The following is a 14,116-nucleotide window of genomic DNA, read 5'->3' on the forward strand; positions in this document are numbered from 1 at the left end:
TGTATGGACGAGCCCACGACCCAGACAAGATACGATGCAGCTGGAATAACTTGTCTTCAAGGCACAATTTCACACATTTTCGACAATATTTTGGCCAACATTATACATATTGGGACATATGCCTTCACTTTAGCTTCCTATTGATGCTAAAAAAGAAATTATCCCTTACGACTTACCGGAAAGCCAAAATTGAAACTTCGAAGCGAACAGCTTCGAAACAGAGAACACTTGCCATATATGGAATATAAACAATTGCACCGTACATCGAAAATTATCGCACGCGGTGTTGTGGGTGTTTGCCGAATTGGTTTCAATCACAAGTTGTGCATTTAATTCATTCGAACTTTTTAATCTAATATTGTAACCTATATGCGTGAGTTTTGGGGGAAATAAATTATATGGTAGCTTCCTTGAGGGATGATAGCTAGTATTACCGAGATAAGTTATTCATTTTTAGAGAAGCGTTGTGTGAAACAGTGCCTTTAAATTTAGCGGTGTTTGCGACGCAGTAATTAAGCTCCACGCACATCATCCTGTTTCCCGGCCCTTCGCGCTCTCCCACCCAGAGTTCCAAGCGGTCTGTTGTGCTGTCATCGCGTTTTAAATCCACTTGGACGTAACCTTGGATTTATTACCGCCTTGGCTCGGACCGGCTCGAGTTTTAGGCCATCTTGTAACTTAACCTGACAAAGTCAGTGGGTGAGGCGAGAATATAGAGTGAGCTTTTCAAAAGTGTCTTTTGTAGTAATTCTGTACATTGCCAGCAGCATAATATTAGGGGAAACTCTCTACAGCGCTAGCGTTGTCCGAATCCTGTTGTTGGTTTCCGGCCCTTCATACCTCACAGATGGGAGCTCTACGTATATGGAGTGTAGCACTGTGATCCATACAGATTGGACGAGGACTAGAATCAGGCAAATATTGACAGAAGGCAGTGTGGTTTGAAGGGAGGACGGTTTATCTCATGCATTAGTTCTTAACAGTTCCTGAAGAACGAAATAAGTATTGCTGAGAAATTATGCATGAAATATCCAGTACACCGTAAGATGCTCGAAGTATATGTGGGCATATGTTGTAAATGCCCCGAGTTGTCAATGTGTCTGCTGGTCTGTTGTGGGAGTCAGGTGTAAATGTAATCATTATAAACGTATGTGTGTGTGTGTGTGTGTATCCAAGCTATATGGCGAGTCTGAACCAGACAGTCCAGTGATCAACATCATGAGCATCGATCTGCACAATTGGGAACCGATGACATGTGTCAACCAAGTTAGCCAGCCTGACCACCCGATCCCGTTAGTCGCCTCTTACGACAAGTATAGTCTCCTTCTGTGACAAGAATGGGTTGCTGAAGACCTATTCTACCCCGGATCTTCACGGGTCAGAAATACCTTCTGACAAACACTTGTATACTAGTGACATCCAGACATGCTGGGTAGGAAAAAGTTTCGAAATGTTTGACTAGCTAACTATACGAACGGAAAAAAACATCTTTGCATAACACATAATTGCATAACATTAAAGTAATTTGAAAAGTTACAAAAAACACTAAGTACAAATGTAGCAAAGCATTTAATTTGATGTCATGTATCGCAGTACCACTATGTACTTACACACTTTTTGCATGCTTTTTAACAGCAAATGTTCACACACCGATATGGAAATTGAAGAACGGTTAATTTTTCTCCAGCCTCTGAATGTGGTGGAAAACACGTTAATTTCAATCTGAACTGCACGCAGGTCATGCCAAGTCTTACAGAAAATAAATTTCTCCGCGCTGTGGGTATGCTGGAGACTGGAATGGCCCACAATGAAGTGGCCAGACATTTTGGTGTCCATAGAAAGACGATATCGAGACTTTTCAACATAATGGGAACACGAGAGATTCCTCGAACAATCGGACAGGTACACAAATTAGGGATGAGATCATTGGGCCTCATGTAGCGGCCGTTCTTTCAAGGCAGAGACCTATTTTCACCCGTTCAGCAAGATAATGCCCGTCCACATGTCGCTCGTGTTGTGTCAGATTTCCTGAGATTGTCAGCTGGTTCTCCGGACCTGTCCCCAACGGGGTCACGCTTGCGATGAAATATGGAGAGACGTTTACGTCAGTCCCAGAATCAGCCATTGAAGTTAGCTGAATTGGGACATGTGTTGGGCGGTGGTCAAGGAATCTGCTCTGAATGCAGGCAGGCTTCAAATCATACTTAGGATCGACATTGCCCATGGGCGTGTTAGTGACTTGAGGACAGATCTACTGACAGCAACATTCTGAACTTGATGTACAGACCGGGCCTATTAAATACAATAGGCAAGACATGAAACAACAGAAGAGTGCTCCCCATTTTCAGTAGTTTTCAAGACTACCTTCCTGTACCCCCTAATTCTCTTTTGAGTTGACGGAGAATGTGGTTAGGATGGATTCCACGATGGTTACACTACCACTCATATGTGCTCCAGAAACGCCCTCAACACCCATTACTCCTGTTCACTGGAGACAAGGTCCACAACAGCTAAGTCTGAACTCGGTGACATTGTGTTCAAGTCCACACATGATTTGAGCAGCACGCTCAAGAACAACTACCACCTCCATAACGCCTCACTGAGGTCACATGAAGCGGGTTTAAAAACTGTGTCAACCTCTGAAAAAGTAACAAGCCAAAACTCAATCCCAATCAGATTTTTTTGAGCTTTCAGTATTCCTTTTATGAAATGTGGTATTATAGCTTATTTTCCGTATGTTTGAAATTAGGGAATGATTGGTGAGTTGGAGTGGTGATGGAAGGAGAATGCTACACCTGACCCAGGTCAATTTCATTTATGCAGTCAATACCCCTTAAGTTATTGAGAGTGAGATGTTATTCCCTCACAGTTGAAAAGTCCACACAGTTGAGCAGAGTATGCTTGCCGGTGAACACTTCATCGCAAGAGACACACTTAGCAGGTCCATCTCCATCAGTTTTGAGCAGATAATGTTACTGCCTGACACACTGACTGGCTGACTGTAGTAAATCTGTAATTGACTCAATGCTTGACACGTTGACACGCTAACTGGCTGACCGTAGTAAATCTGTAATTGACTCACTGCCTGACACGCTGACTGGCTGACCGCAGTAAATCTGTAATTGACTCACTGCCTGACACGCTGACTGGCTGACCGTAGTAAATCGGTAACTGACTCACTACCTGACACGCTGACTGGCTGACCGTAGTAAATCGGTAATTGACTCACTGCCTGACACCCTGGCTGGCTGTCCTTTGGTATGCCCAGGCCAGGTATGTCGACGCTTATCACTGATGTGAAATGTGTTTTTAAGTCATTTTTTGCTCAAGCAATTGATATTCATCTAACGATGATCGATTGTACAGATCGACGTTCATGATATTGATCACTGGGGTGTCTGGTCCAGATTCGATTCTATACAGACCGACGCTATATAGCTGGAATACTGCTGACAGTATTGCAAAACAACCAACCAACCATCCAACCAACCATCCAACCACCTGACAGAGGTAATAGTATCCAATATCCTGTATGAAAAGAAGAAAAGAAGAAAAGTGATCAGAAAGAAGTTTATTCAGGATAAAAAAGCCCAGGCTATTTGACCCCCTCATCGTCATCATTACATGTACATATCCATATCATATCCATATCAGAGGAGAGAGATCAACATATTTATTGATAAAATGCATTGCAATATGTCAATTGCTTATTAACATATATTCCAGTCAAACATAAATACCTAGGATATCCCAGAACCATTAACACTTTTTCAGCCAACAACTGAACTGCCATCTCTTTTCATTTGATAAATTTACTAAAGAAAGCTTTGTCATTTCAATGTGGGACAAAGCGACCCTCCATGTTGGAGTGAGTGAGTAAGTGAGTCATTATTTCACGTCACATCGGCAATATTCCAACCATATCGTGACGAGAACACTTGACATTGAAATAGAATATTTATAGAGATTATAAAACCTGCCGACAAAGGACAGTAAAGCAACTAGAGCATCACAGCTATATATGTAAAACTAGTAATTGAATCTAAAACATTTTAACTATAGGGGACAACACAGTATAAAAATGGGCCACAGATCGCCAACAACTGAAGGTAGATCACCATACTAGGAGCCATGGGGACTTACATTACTTTTGCTACCTGCATGGATCCTAGCTGGATTTACGCCATCCCTTCAGCCGCTGGCTATTGCAGGAAAATTTAGCCAACAGTTAAAATACCCAAAATACTACGTTTAAAATGTGATAATTTATATTTTACTTTGAAAGTTTTGGGACTTACGTACCCTCTCAGGAGGACAATAATTTTACGGTACTTTAACCCCCCTTTGAGGGTACAGCCACTAACAATCTAAGTCAACAATCTAAACTACCAATCATTAAAATAAATCTATTTACAGAACATATTAATCAAAAATCATTAATCAAATCAATTTATTTTAACCAACCAAGAATTAAATGAACATGAACAGTGTTGAAAAGATCCTTAACAGTTTTAACATTGAAATATTTATCCCTTATGATGGAGAATTCGACACAGTCAAGCAGGAGATGCTTGACTGTGACTCTCTCATCACAAGGGATACAAAACGGAGGATCTTCACCTTTTTAACAAGTATTTGTGAGTATACCTTCGTCGCATAATGACCTCCTCAAATCTGGACTGACAACCCAAGTGAGTGTAACCAATATAAGGTTTTATTTCATGCAGTTTATTAATACCTACTTGGGTGTCCCACTTCTTCTGCATCAGATCACGGATGTAGGTTCTAATGCCAGCTTTGTAATCAGAATATTGAATAAGAAGTGGTGTCACAGATTTATTTAGTGCTGCCTTGGCAGCAAGATCAGCCATTGTGTTCCCAGAAATGCCAACGTGGCTGGGTAACCACTCCATGTTGGATGACCTAAGACCTGACCAATACAGGACTACCACTGTCTACATGTCACATCTAATGGAGTGTGAGCTGCAGTCAGGTTGGTTAAACAACTTCACTTCCATCTCCCAACTTAAGATCAACAAGCAGTTGTAAACATTCATTGGTATTCCTATAACATGGATACGGGCTTATGTGTATGTATTTATCATTCAATTATTAAAAAAATACAAAAAGTTCTATGTTTGAACATTTCATCTGTGCGTGAGATGTAGTTTCAAATCAAAATCCCATGTTCAAGGTCTCTGGCCCAAAGTAAATGCTGGTACTTATACTTATGATACATGATGAACCAACACTGTAATATACATCTAAAATGCACACTGTGTGCAACAATAAATACAAATTCTAGTATTAAAGTGCATGCAAGAAACCCATGGTAACATATAGTAACATGTCTTCATTGCAAAAGTCAAAATTTACTATTCAAGTCCCAAAATATAGGCTTGTAGCATGATATTAACACTAATATAAACATCTCAAATATTTTGCTATCAAAATACATGCAATAACACCTTGGCAGCGTGTCTTCTTTACAATAACAAATCATTTTAACGTACAATAACCCTCATTACAAATACAAGTAATCAGCTTTCCCCTAATTGTTTCATCCACACTCAAGATCTTTCAAACGAACATGAATAATTCTTGTTTCCAATTATTCTCTGTTTTATCAGCTACACGTTGTTTTCTTAATATGAGATTTTACACATAACATACTGAATTTGATAAACCCAGTATCTCCGCAGTAAATGGATGAAGCAGCCTATTCAGGCCACGTGCGGTTACCTCCCCTACTGAGTATATTTGTTCTGTTGGAGGCCTGTGGAAAAAGTATGGTAGACACTTCAGGGTCTCCCTTTCATTCTTGTAACACGTATTTAGACACATTCTATGAACTTAGGGGTTTCGTTTTAAATGTAACTGAACAACTAACAACTTAACGATAACGTGTAAAACACATACACCAAAACCTGAATTGTCACAGGCAACGTACACAAACCTTAAAACGAAAGAATGTCCTATACAGTTACAGTCTTCCATCTTCACGTACCCACAGACATTTTACAGAATACAAACACATCAAGACTCCATAACAACCGTGGAATGACAAATGGACTCACAAAGTTATATTTCTTCACAAGGCCCATCTGATACACTGCATAGAGTGTACAAATGTATGAGTTACCTCCCTTTAGGTACATTCTTTATTTTTTTGGTCCTTGCAGATTTAATAATAAATTGATTACTCACATCTACCAAGTGCTTATCTGTCAGAACCCTAGATGAAAGGATTTTCATTCCATCTTGTATCCATGGCAACAACGTGTGCCTCACATATAACAGACAAAACTTTCTCAGGAACCTAATGTATTCTGTACAATCAATCTGGGAAACAGAATTTTGATAGTGATTTTCATAGTATATACAAGAACATGCAAAATTCATAACATTTTCAGCTCCTTGTGCATATTTACAGCCAAACCACCTGATGGGAGTAAAAATATTACCACATAGTGGTGATACAATTTCAAATTTGTTCACCTATAAATCGTATGTTTTCAGTTCGCTTGACTATACTTTGCCTTTTGCTACATTTGCTTTCATACCATGTTTATCATAAAATCTGCTACACGCTCATTCTGTTTCAGCAAACTGACAAACATCTATCTTGCGTTCTTCATCAGAGAAAAAGACCTAACATGGAAGTATCGAGACGCCCTTACTTGACCTGCTGTTTATGTTAAAACAGCACGAGTTTGCAGGAAGCGATAAGCTTCTCTTTTCAATTGCAGATATTTCAGTCAGTTTGGTGATATTTTCCACTGACACATTTACAAATATCTCACGATCATTAAAAATCAAAGTAAACAGTATGGGGCTAATTGTGCAGCCTTGCCTCATAACATGTACCCACTCTACAGAGACAGTACTTGCATAATGTCTACTGAAGGCAGTTGTACTCTTACGTCTACGAACAGACAAAACATGCTAACGCACACATTTGTTGTTTGTTATTTAAACATGTTTATACCTATCACTGGAAATAAGCAAAATTGGTGTTGTTATTTGTTAAAGTTGACATCTTTAACGGAGGGCGTCACGTCATATGCATATCCATATCATAGTAGTGAGATCAACATATTGATTGAGAAAATGCATTGCAATATGTCAATTGGCTACTGACATATATTCCACTGAAACGTACATACCTAGGATATCCCAGAACCACTAACACTTTTTCAGCCATCAACTTTCTGCCCTCCCTTTACGTTTCATAAATTCACTGAAAACTGTGTCATTCCAACGTGGGACAAAGCAACACTGTGCACACTGTGTGCAACAATACCTACAAACTCTAGTATTAAAGCACATACAAGAAAACCGCGGTAACATATAGTAATATGTCATTATTACAAAAGCAAACAAATTAAATGTACACTAATCTACATTTCAAATAATCATTTTTACCCTAATCTTTACCAACACTGAAACATTTATAAAACAACATGTATAATACTAAGACCTGAATATACAGGACTACTACTGTCTACACCATATCACATCTAATGGAGTGTGTGCTGCAGTCTGTCAGACACTCCTTGGATGGGTGACCGAGTTTGGCAGCTGGACTCCTGAGAGTTTCTTGACTTAGCGAGTCAAATGCTATACTCTGTATTCCCAACACCGTGTTCGATTCCTCACATGAGTAAAATGTGTGAAGCCCATTTCTGGTGGTCCCCGCCCTGATATTGCTGGAATATTACTAAAAACGGCATCAAATCGAACTAAGTCACTCACTCACTTTAACGGTGTAGGGCCCAACAGGAGGGAGTGCGCGCACACACACACACTGCATGTGCTTCTTAGTATACGTCGTTGTGGACTGGTAAAATGTAGATTCCATCTGTACATTAGCATGAAGTATCATCCTGTACATTACCAACTACTCCAGCCCTCACTAACACATGGACACAATCTGCAGATCTCAACTGTTATATAAAATAGTAAGTATCTGTATTATTCTGTTCATCAACACCAACTAGGCACAGTCTGAAGATCGCCGTCCTGCTGCTTCTTTATCAAGTGGTGTGTCACCTGTACTATTCAGTACATTAACATCAGCCCCAGCCTTCAGAAATGCATCAACACACTCTGTAGATCCCCACATTGCAGCTTTATGAAGTGGTGTGTCACCTGTACTGTTGAGTACATTAACATCAGCCCCAGCCTTCAGTAACACAGCAACGCCCTCTGTATATCCCCGTCCTGCTGCTGTATGAAGTGGTGTGTCACCTGTTGTATTCAGTACATTAACATCAGCACCAGCCTCCAGTAAGACATGAATCCATACTGTAGATTTCCACACCGATGCCATATGAAGTGGTGTGCTACCTGCATTATTCTGCGCATTAACATCAGCTCCAGCGTTCAGTGACACATCCACGCGTTCTGAAGAACTAACTCCTGCTGCTTTGTGAAGTGGTGTGTCACCTGTATTATTCTGTACATTAACACCAGCTCCAGCCTTCAGTAACACATCGACACACTCTTTTGTAGAAAGAGGTGTGTCAAATACTATACCCCATAGTGACACGTCTTCAGAAGCCATCACTGTTAATGCTGTATGAAGTGGTGTGTCACCTGCTACATTCTGTACATTAACATCAGCTCCAGCCTTCAGTAACACATCAAGGTGCTCTCTAGATCCCCGCCCTGCTGCTACATGAAGTGGTGTGTCACCTGTATTATTCTGTACATTAACATCAACTCCAGCTTTCAGTAACACAGCAACACACTCTTCAGATCCCTGTCCTGCTGCTACATGAAGCAGTGTGTCACCTGTGTCATTCTGTACATTAACATCAGCTCCAGCCTTCAGTAACACATCAACACACTCTGTAGATCCCCGTCCAGCTGCTGTATGAAGAGCTGTGTCACCTGTATTATTCTGTACATTCACATCAGCTCCAGACTTCAGTAACACGTAAACAGTCTCTTCGGATCCCAGCATTGCTGCTTCTGCTGCGTGAAGTGGTGTGTCACCTGTATTATTCCGTACATTAACATCAGCTCCAGCCTTCAGTAACATATCAACACACTCTGCAGATCCCCACTCTGCTGCAATGTGAAGTGGCGTGTCACCTGTATCATTCTGTACATCAACATGAGCTCCAGCCTTCAGTAACACATGAACACACTTTGTAGAGTCAAACATTGCTGTTTCTGCTGCGTGAAGTGGTGTGTCACCTGTATTATTCTGTACATTAACATCAGCCCCAGCCTTCAGTAACAAATTAACAAACACTGCAGATCCCTTTCCTGCTGCTCTATGAAGTGGTGTGTCACCTGTATTATTCCGCACATAAACATCAGCTCCAGCCTTCAATAACATATCAACACAATCTGTAGATCCCTGTTCTATTGCTTGAAGAAGGGGTGTGTCACCTGTATTATTCTGTATGTTAACATGAGCTCCAGCCTTCAGTAACATATCAACACACTCTGTAGATCCCTGTTCTATTGCTTGAAGAAGTGGTGTGTCACCTGTATTATTTTGTGCATTAACATCAACTCCTGCCTTCAGTAACACATCAATGCACTCTGCAGATGCCCGTCCTGTTGCTTGAAGAAGTGGTGTGTCACCTGTATTATTCTGTACGTTAACATGAGCTCCAGCCTTCAGTAACATATCAACACACTCTGTAGATCCCTGTCCTGCTGCTTGAAGAAGTGGTGTGTCACCTGTATTATTTTGTGCATTAACATCAACTCCTGCCTTCAGTAACACATCAATGCACTCTGCAGATGCCCGTCCTGTTGCTTGAAGAAGTGGTGTGTCACCTGCATTATTCTGTACATTAACATCAGCTCCAGCCTTCAATAACATATCAACACACTCTGCAGATCCCTGTCCTGTTGCTTGAAGAAGTGGTGTGTCACCTGTATTATTTTGTACATTAACATCTGCTCCAACCTTCAGTAACACATCAACGCACTCTGTAGATCCCCGTCCTGTTGCTTGATGAATTGCCGTGTCGCCTGTGTTATTTTGTACATTAATATTCGCTCCAGCTTTCAGTAACATATCAACACTGTTTGTAGATCCCCACGCTGCTGTTACATGAAGTAGTGTGTCACCTGCTGCATTCTGAAGGTTAATATCAGCTCCAGCCTTCAGTAACATAGTAGCACGCTCTTCAGATCCATACATTACAGCTGTATAAACTGGCGTACAACCTCTATTGTTCTTTACATTCACATCAGCTCCAGCCTTCAATAACTCATCAACACACTTTGTAGAACCATGGCAAGTTTCACCAAGAGGATATGTGTCTCCTGTATTATTCTTTAAGACCACAACAGCTTCAGCCTTCAGTGCCACATTAAAACGCACTGTAGATACATACTTCAATACAACGCTATGAAGTGCTGTGTCCCCTGCATTGTCCTGTACATTGACATTAGCTCCAGCCTTCAGTAACACATTAACACAATCTGTAGATTCCTGGACTGCTGCTTCATGAAGTGGTGTTACACCTGTATTAGTTTGTACATTAACATCAGCTCCAGCCTTCAATAACATATCAACACACTCTACAGATTCACGTTCTGCTGCTCCATGAAGTGGTGTGTCACCTGTATTAGTCTGTACATTAACATCAGCTCCAGCCTTCAGTAACACATCAACACAATCTGTAGATTCCTGGACTGCTGCTAAATGAAGTGGTGTTACACCTGTATTAGTTTGTACATTAACATCAGCTCCAGCCTTCAATAACATATCAACACACTCTACAGATTCACGTTCTGCTGCTCCATGAAGTGGTGTTACACCTGTATTAGTTTGTACATTAACATCAGCTCCAGCCTTCAATAACATATCAACACACTCTGCAGTTTCACGTTTTGCTGCTTTATGAAGTCCGTATCCTACTGCTTGAAGAAGTGGTGTTACACCTGTATTATCTTGTACATTAACATCAGCTCCAGCCTTCAGTAACACATCAACACACTCTGAAGAGCCCCATCCTGCTGCTCTATGAAGTGGCGTGTCACCTGTATTATTCTGTACAGTAACATCAGCTCCAGCCTTCAATAACATATCAACACACTCTGCAGATTCACGTTCTGCTGCGATATGAAGTGCTGTGTCTCCCGTAACTGTTGAGGCTTGGTTCACACTGGCTCCTTTCTTCAGCAAATACGAGACAACATTAGGGTGTCCTCTGCATGAGCTCTGAAGAGGAGTACTTCCATCAGATGCCTTCATGTTCATAGTAGCACCCTTCTCAAACAACATCTTGACGATATTCAGCTCCCCGACCTCACATGCTGTGTACACTGCAAAAGCGTCAACCTCTACTCCTCTGTGTAAAAAGAACTGCACCATTTTCTCGTTCCGATTCTGAAGAGCACGTCTGAAACACCTCTGGCTGTCTATATCAAAACCTCTGTTAACCAACAGTTTCACCATCTCTAAGTGACCTTCCGCAAGATATGTGAGGTCCTTATTAACGTCCACACCTTTGTCAATCGCATGTTCCACGGCTGATGTAAGGCCATTTTTGCAAAGATAATGTAAAACACTTTCATCATAATCGTCTTGGGCATTCAGGTCAGGCTTAAGGGATAACATCTGATTGACAAACGCACTGTCTTTGGTTTCTGCTGCTAACATTAGCGGCGTCTGTCCTCTCGATTTCGCATTTACACGTAGTTTCATATGTCCACTGATGTATTTCAGTACATTGGACGCAGCATTCCGGCACACACCCATTAAAATGTCCCTTTCTTCCCTTCGGTTGAATGATATATTTTCTTTCTCCATAAGAATTTGAATGAGATGATGTGACTTGCTGCTGGAAAGTAATTCACAAAATGACTCTTTTGAGTTGCTATCACTTAGTTTCACAATATCAGATATACGCATGTGAAACCGGTTCTTCAGGCAGTCCATTAGCAAGTCAACAAAGTCTGAATTACAAAATGCCTGGTGGGATAAAACATGCAAAAAATTGCTCTTTTTAATTTCACTTGCAAATCTTCCAGCTAAATGTCCAGCATAAGTCCACGAGATATTTGCAACAATACCTGTCTCACCAGGAACGTTGTTCTCTCTTTCTTTGGAGGATGCAAGACGAAGGCGCTGGCGGATAAATGACAAACTACAATTTTCGATGACAAACTTCGACAGTTTTGTACTGAGAATAAAGGAAACACTGTCATATATAGACGGATGATCAAACATGTAAGTGTCATCTTCCTTCTTGAGGTAAGATCCAACCAAATCATCAGCAGCTTGTATGCATTCATATCCCAGACTATCATCCTCTTCCAGCTCTTGTCCACTAATCTTCCCATCTCTTTTAATCATGGCCATGAACAGTGAACGCTTTCTCATGTCTTGGATAGATTTATCCAAAGTCTGTCTGAGGAAATCAAGTGGTGCTTGAAAAAACATTTGCATTTGAAGGTGAGTCCAGTCCTTTTCATATGCTGTGGAAAACATTTTACAGACATGGGGGAAGCCGTGTGGACAGTCTGCCTTACATATCTGAGACACAACTGACTCTTCAAAGTCTATATTGTTTGCTTCAGCATGAACACGCCATATCTTCTTTCGCTCATAAGAGTCTCTCTGTGAGGAAACTTCCACTACGTACTGGGGACTGGAAATGTAATCTGCCATCCTTCCCAAGTCTGCCAATGAGGATTTCAGCACATAGTCACGGCCTACGAGGATAATGATAGTTTTGTCTTTGTTTGGACTTGTTTGTTTTAGCTGTGTTTGATCAATTTTTTGTCTCTCTGGAACCTTTTCAGCATATTTGTCAGGATGTTTCACATCCAGGATAGGTCGTAGACTTGGTCTCCACTTAGCCCACTCAGCTGTGTCAAATTCCAAATCACCAAATATGTCATCTAACAGAATGACAGGATTAGTGCAGGCCATTATGACCTCATTGAACTCTGCTGGTGACACCACTTGGTATACTTGTCTCCCCTGACTCTGCTGGTTTTTGAGGGTCATGTAGGCTATTGTGGACTTCCCCTCTCCTGGTCTTCCTTTAATTGTCACCCATGTGGCTCCTCTGTCCAGCTTCTCTCTCATTTTCTTGAAGGCTTTTGTCTCCACCATGTCTTTAGTCCACGACTGTATCCTGGACGCCGTCCTTTCTGTGGAAACAAGGCACATTTAACACATTTAACTGTGCATAAAATCTGAGTAAAAGAGAACAAATGTTAGATTTTGACATATTACACCCTAAGTGGAAATTTTTACTATGTTTACAAGCTGTCTTGTTCAGTGGTGACAAAATCAGTCAGGCTTCCAGTGGATGAAAAATCTGTCAAATAACTCACTCCTGATCTTCTGTGCTGCAGTCAGTGGTGCCTCCTCTTCATCCTGTTTGGTCGGAGTTGTACCGACATTCTGGGTTCCGCCAATGTTCAGATTCTCAGCGCCCTTCACTGTCACATCTCCAAACTGCTGCTGTACTTGTATAAAGTTGTACTGTGTGACTGTAAAAGAGACCATTTGACTGAAGCTGTCATAAGATGTGTTCCATGTTTGAATTTCGTCCGTGATTCTGAAAACCTGTACATGAACTAACACTGTATATTATTTGTACACAGCTGTATGTTGTAATAGTCTATTTAATGAGCAATAATAGTAATAATGTTTTTACATAAGGTGACTCCCCAGTTACGTTTGTTTATAACTGGCTTGGGTAACATTGAGCAGGGGTGACAAAGATTTGTGATAGGGTCCCTAAGATATCAGTATTAAAAACAATAAATTGAGAACATAAGAACCTGTCATCGAAGGACAGTAAAACTATTTGAGTATCACAGCTCATAATTTAAAACGAGTACGCTATCATAAAAATATATCACTATAGAGAACAATACACTATAAAACCGGGCTATAGATCACCAGCAACTGGAGACTGATCACCATACTAGGGACCATCGGGACTTACAGTACCTTTGCTACCTGCATGGACTCTAGCTGGATTTACATCTTCCCTTCAGCCACCGGTGATTGTAGTGAATGTTAGCCATTATTTAAAACAACAACTATTCTACGATTAAAATTTCGTAGGTCGAAATTCACTTTGAAAGTTTTGGGATCCTCTCAGGAATCCTCTCAGGAGGA

General features: G+C 40.9%; 1 protein-coding gene across 1 annotated transcript; it reads right to left on the reverse strand.

The window, feature by feature from the left end:
• Positions 1 to 8,611: 8,611 nt before the first annotated feature.
• Positions 8,612 to 13,096, reverse strand: LOC124263599 (putative ankyrin repeat protein RF_0381; the record flags this gene model as incomplete). The annotated part of the gene is made up of 4 exons (XM_046698250.1): positions 10,915 to 13,096; positions 10,762 to 10,791; positions 9,799 to 9,975; positions 8,612 to 9,000 (listed from the first exon to the last, which is right to left on the reverse strand). Coding segments are annotated over exons 1-4 (2,778 nt in total), but the record flags the coding sequence as incomplete, so codon positions are not given.
• Positions 13,097 to 14,116: the final 1,020 nt, after the last annotated feature.

This window comes from Haliotis rubra, unplaced genomic scaffold (assembly GCF_003918875.1).
Source record: "Haliotis rubra isolate DU_JTF1 unplaced genomic scaffold, ASM391887v1 Scf89, whole genome shotgun sequence".
Classification (NCBI taxonomy): Eukaryota; Metazoa; Mollusca; class Gastropoda; order Lepetellida; family Haliotidae; genus Haliotis; species Haliotis rubra.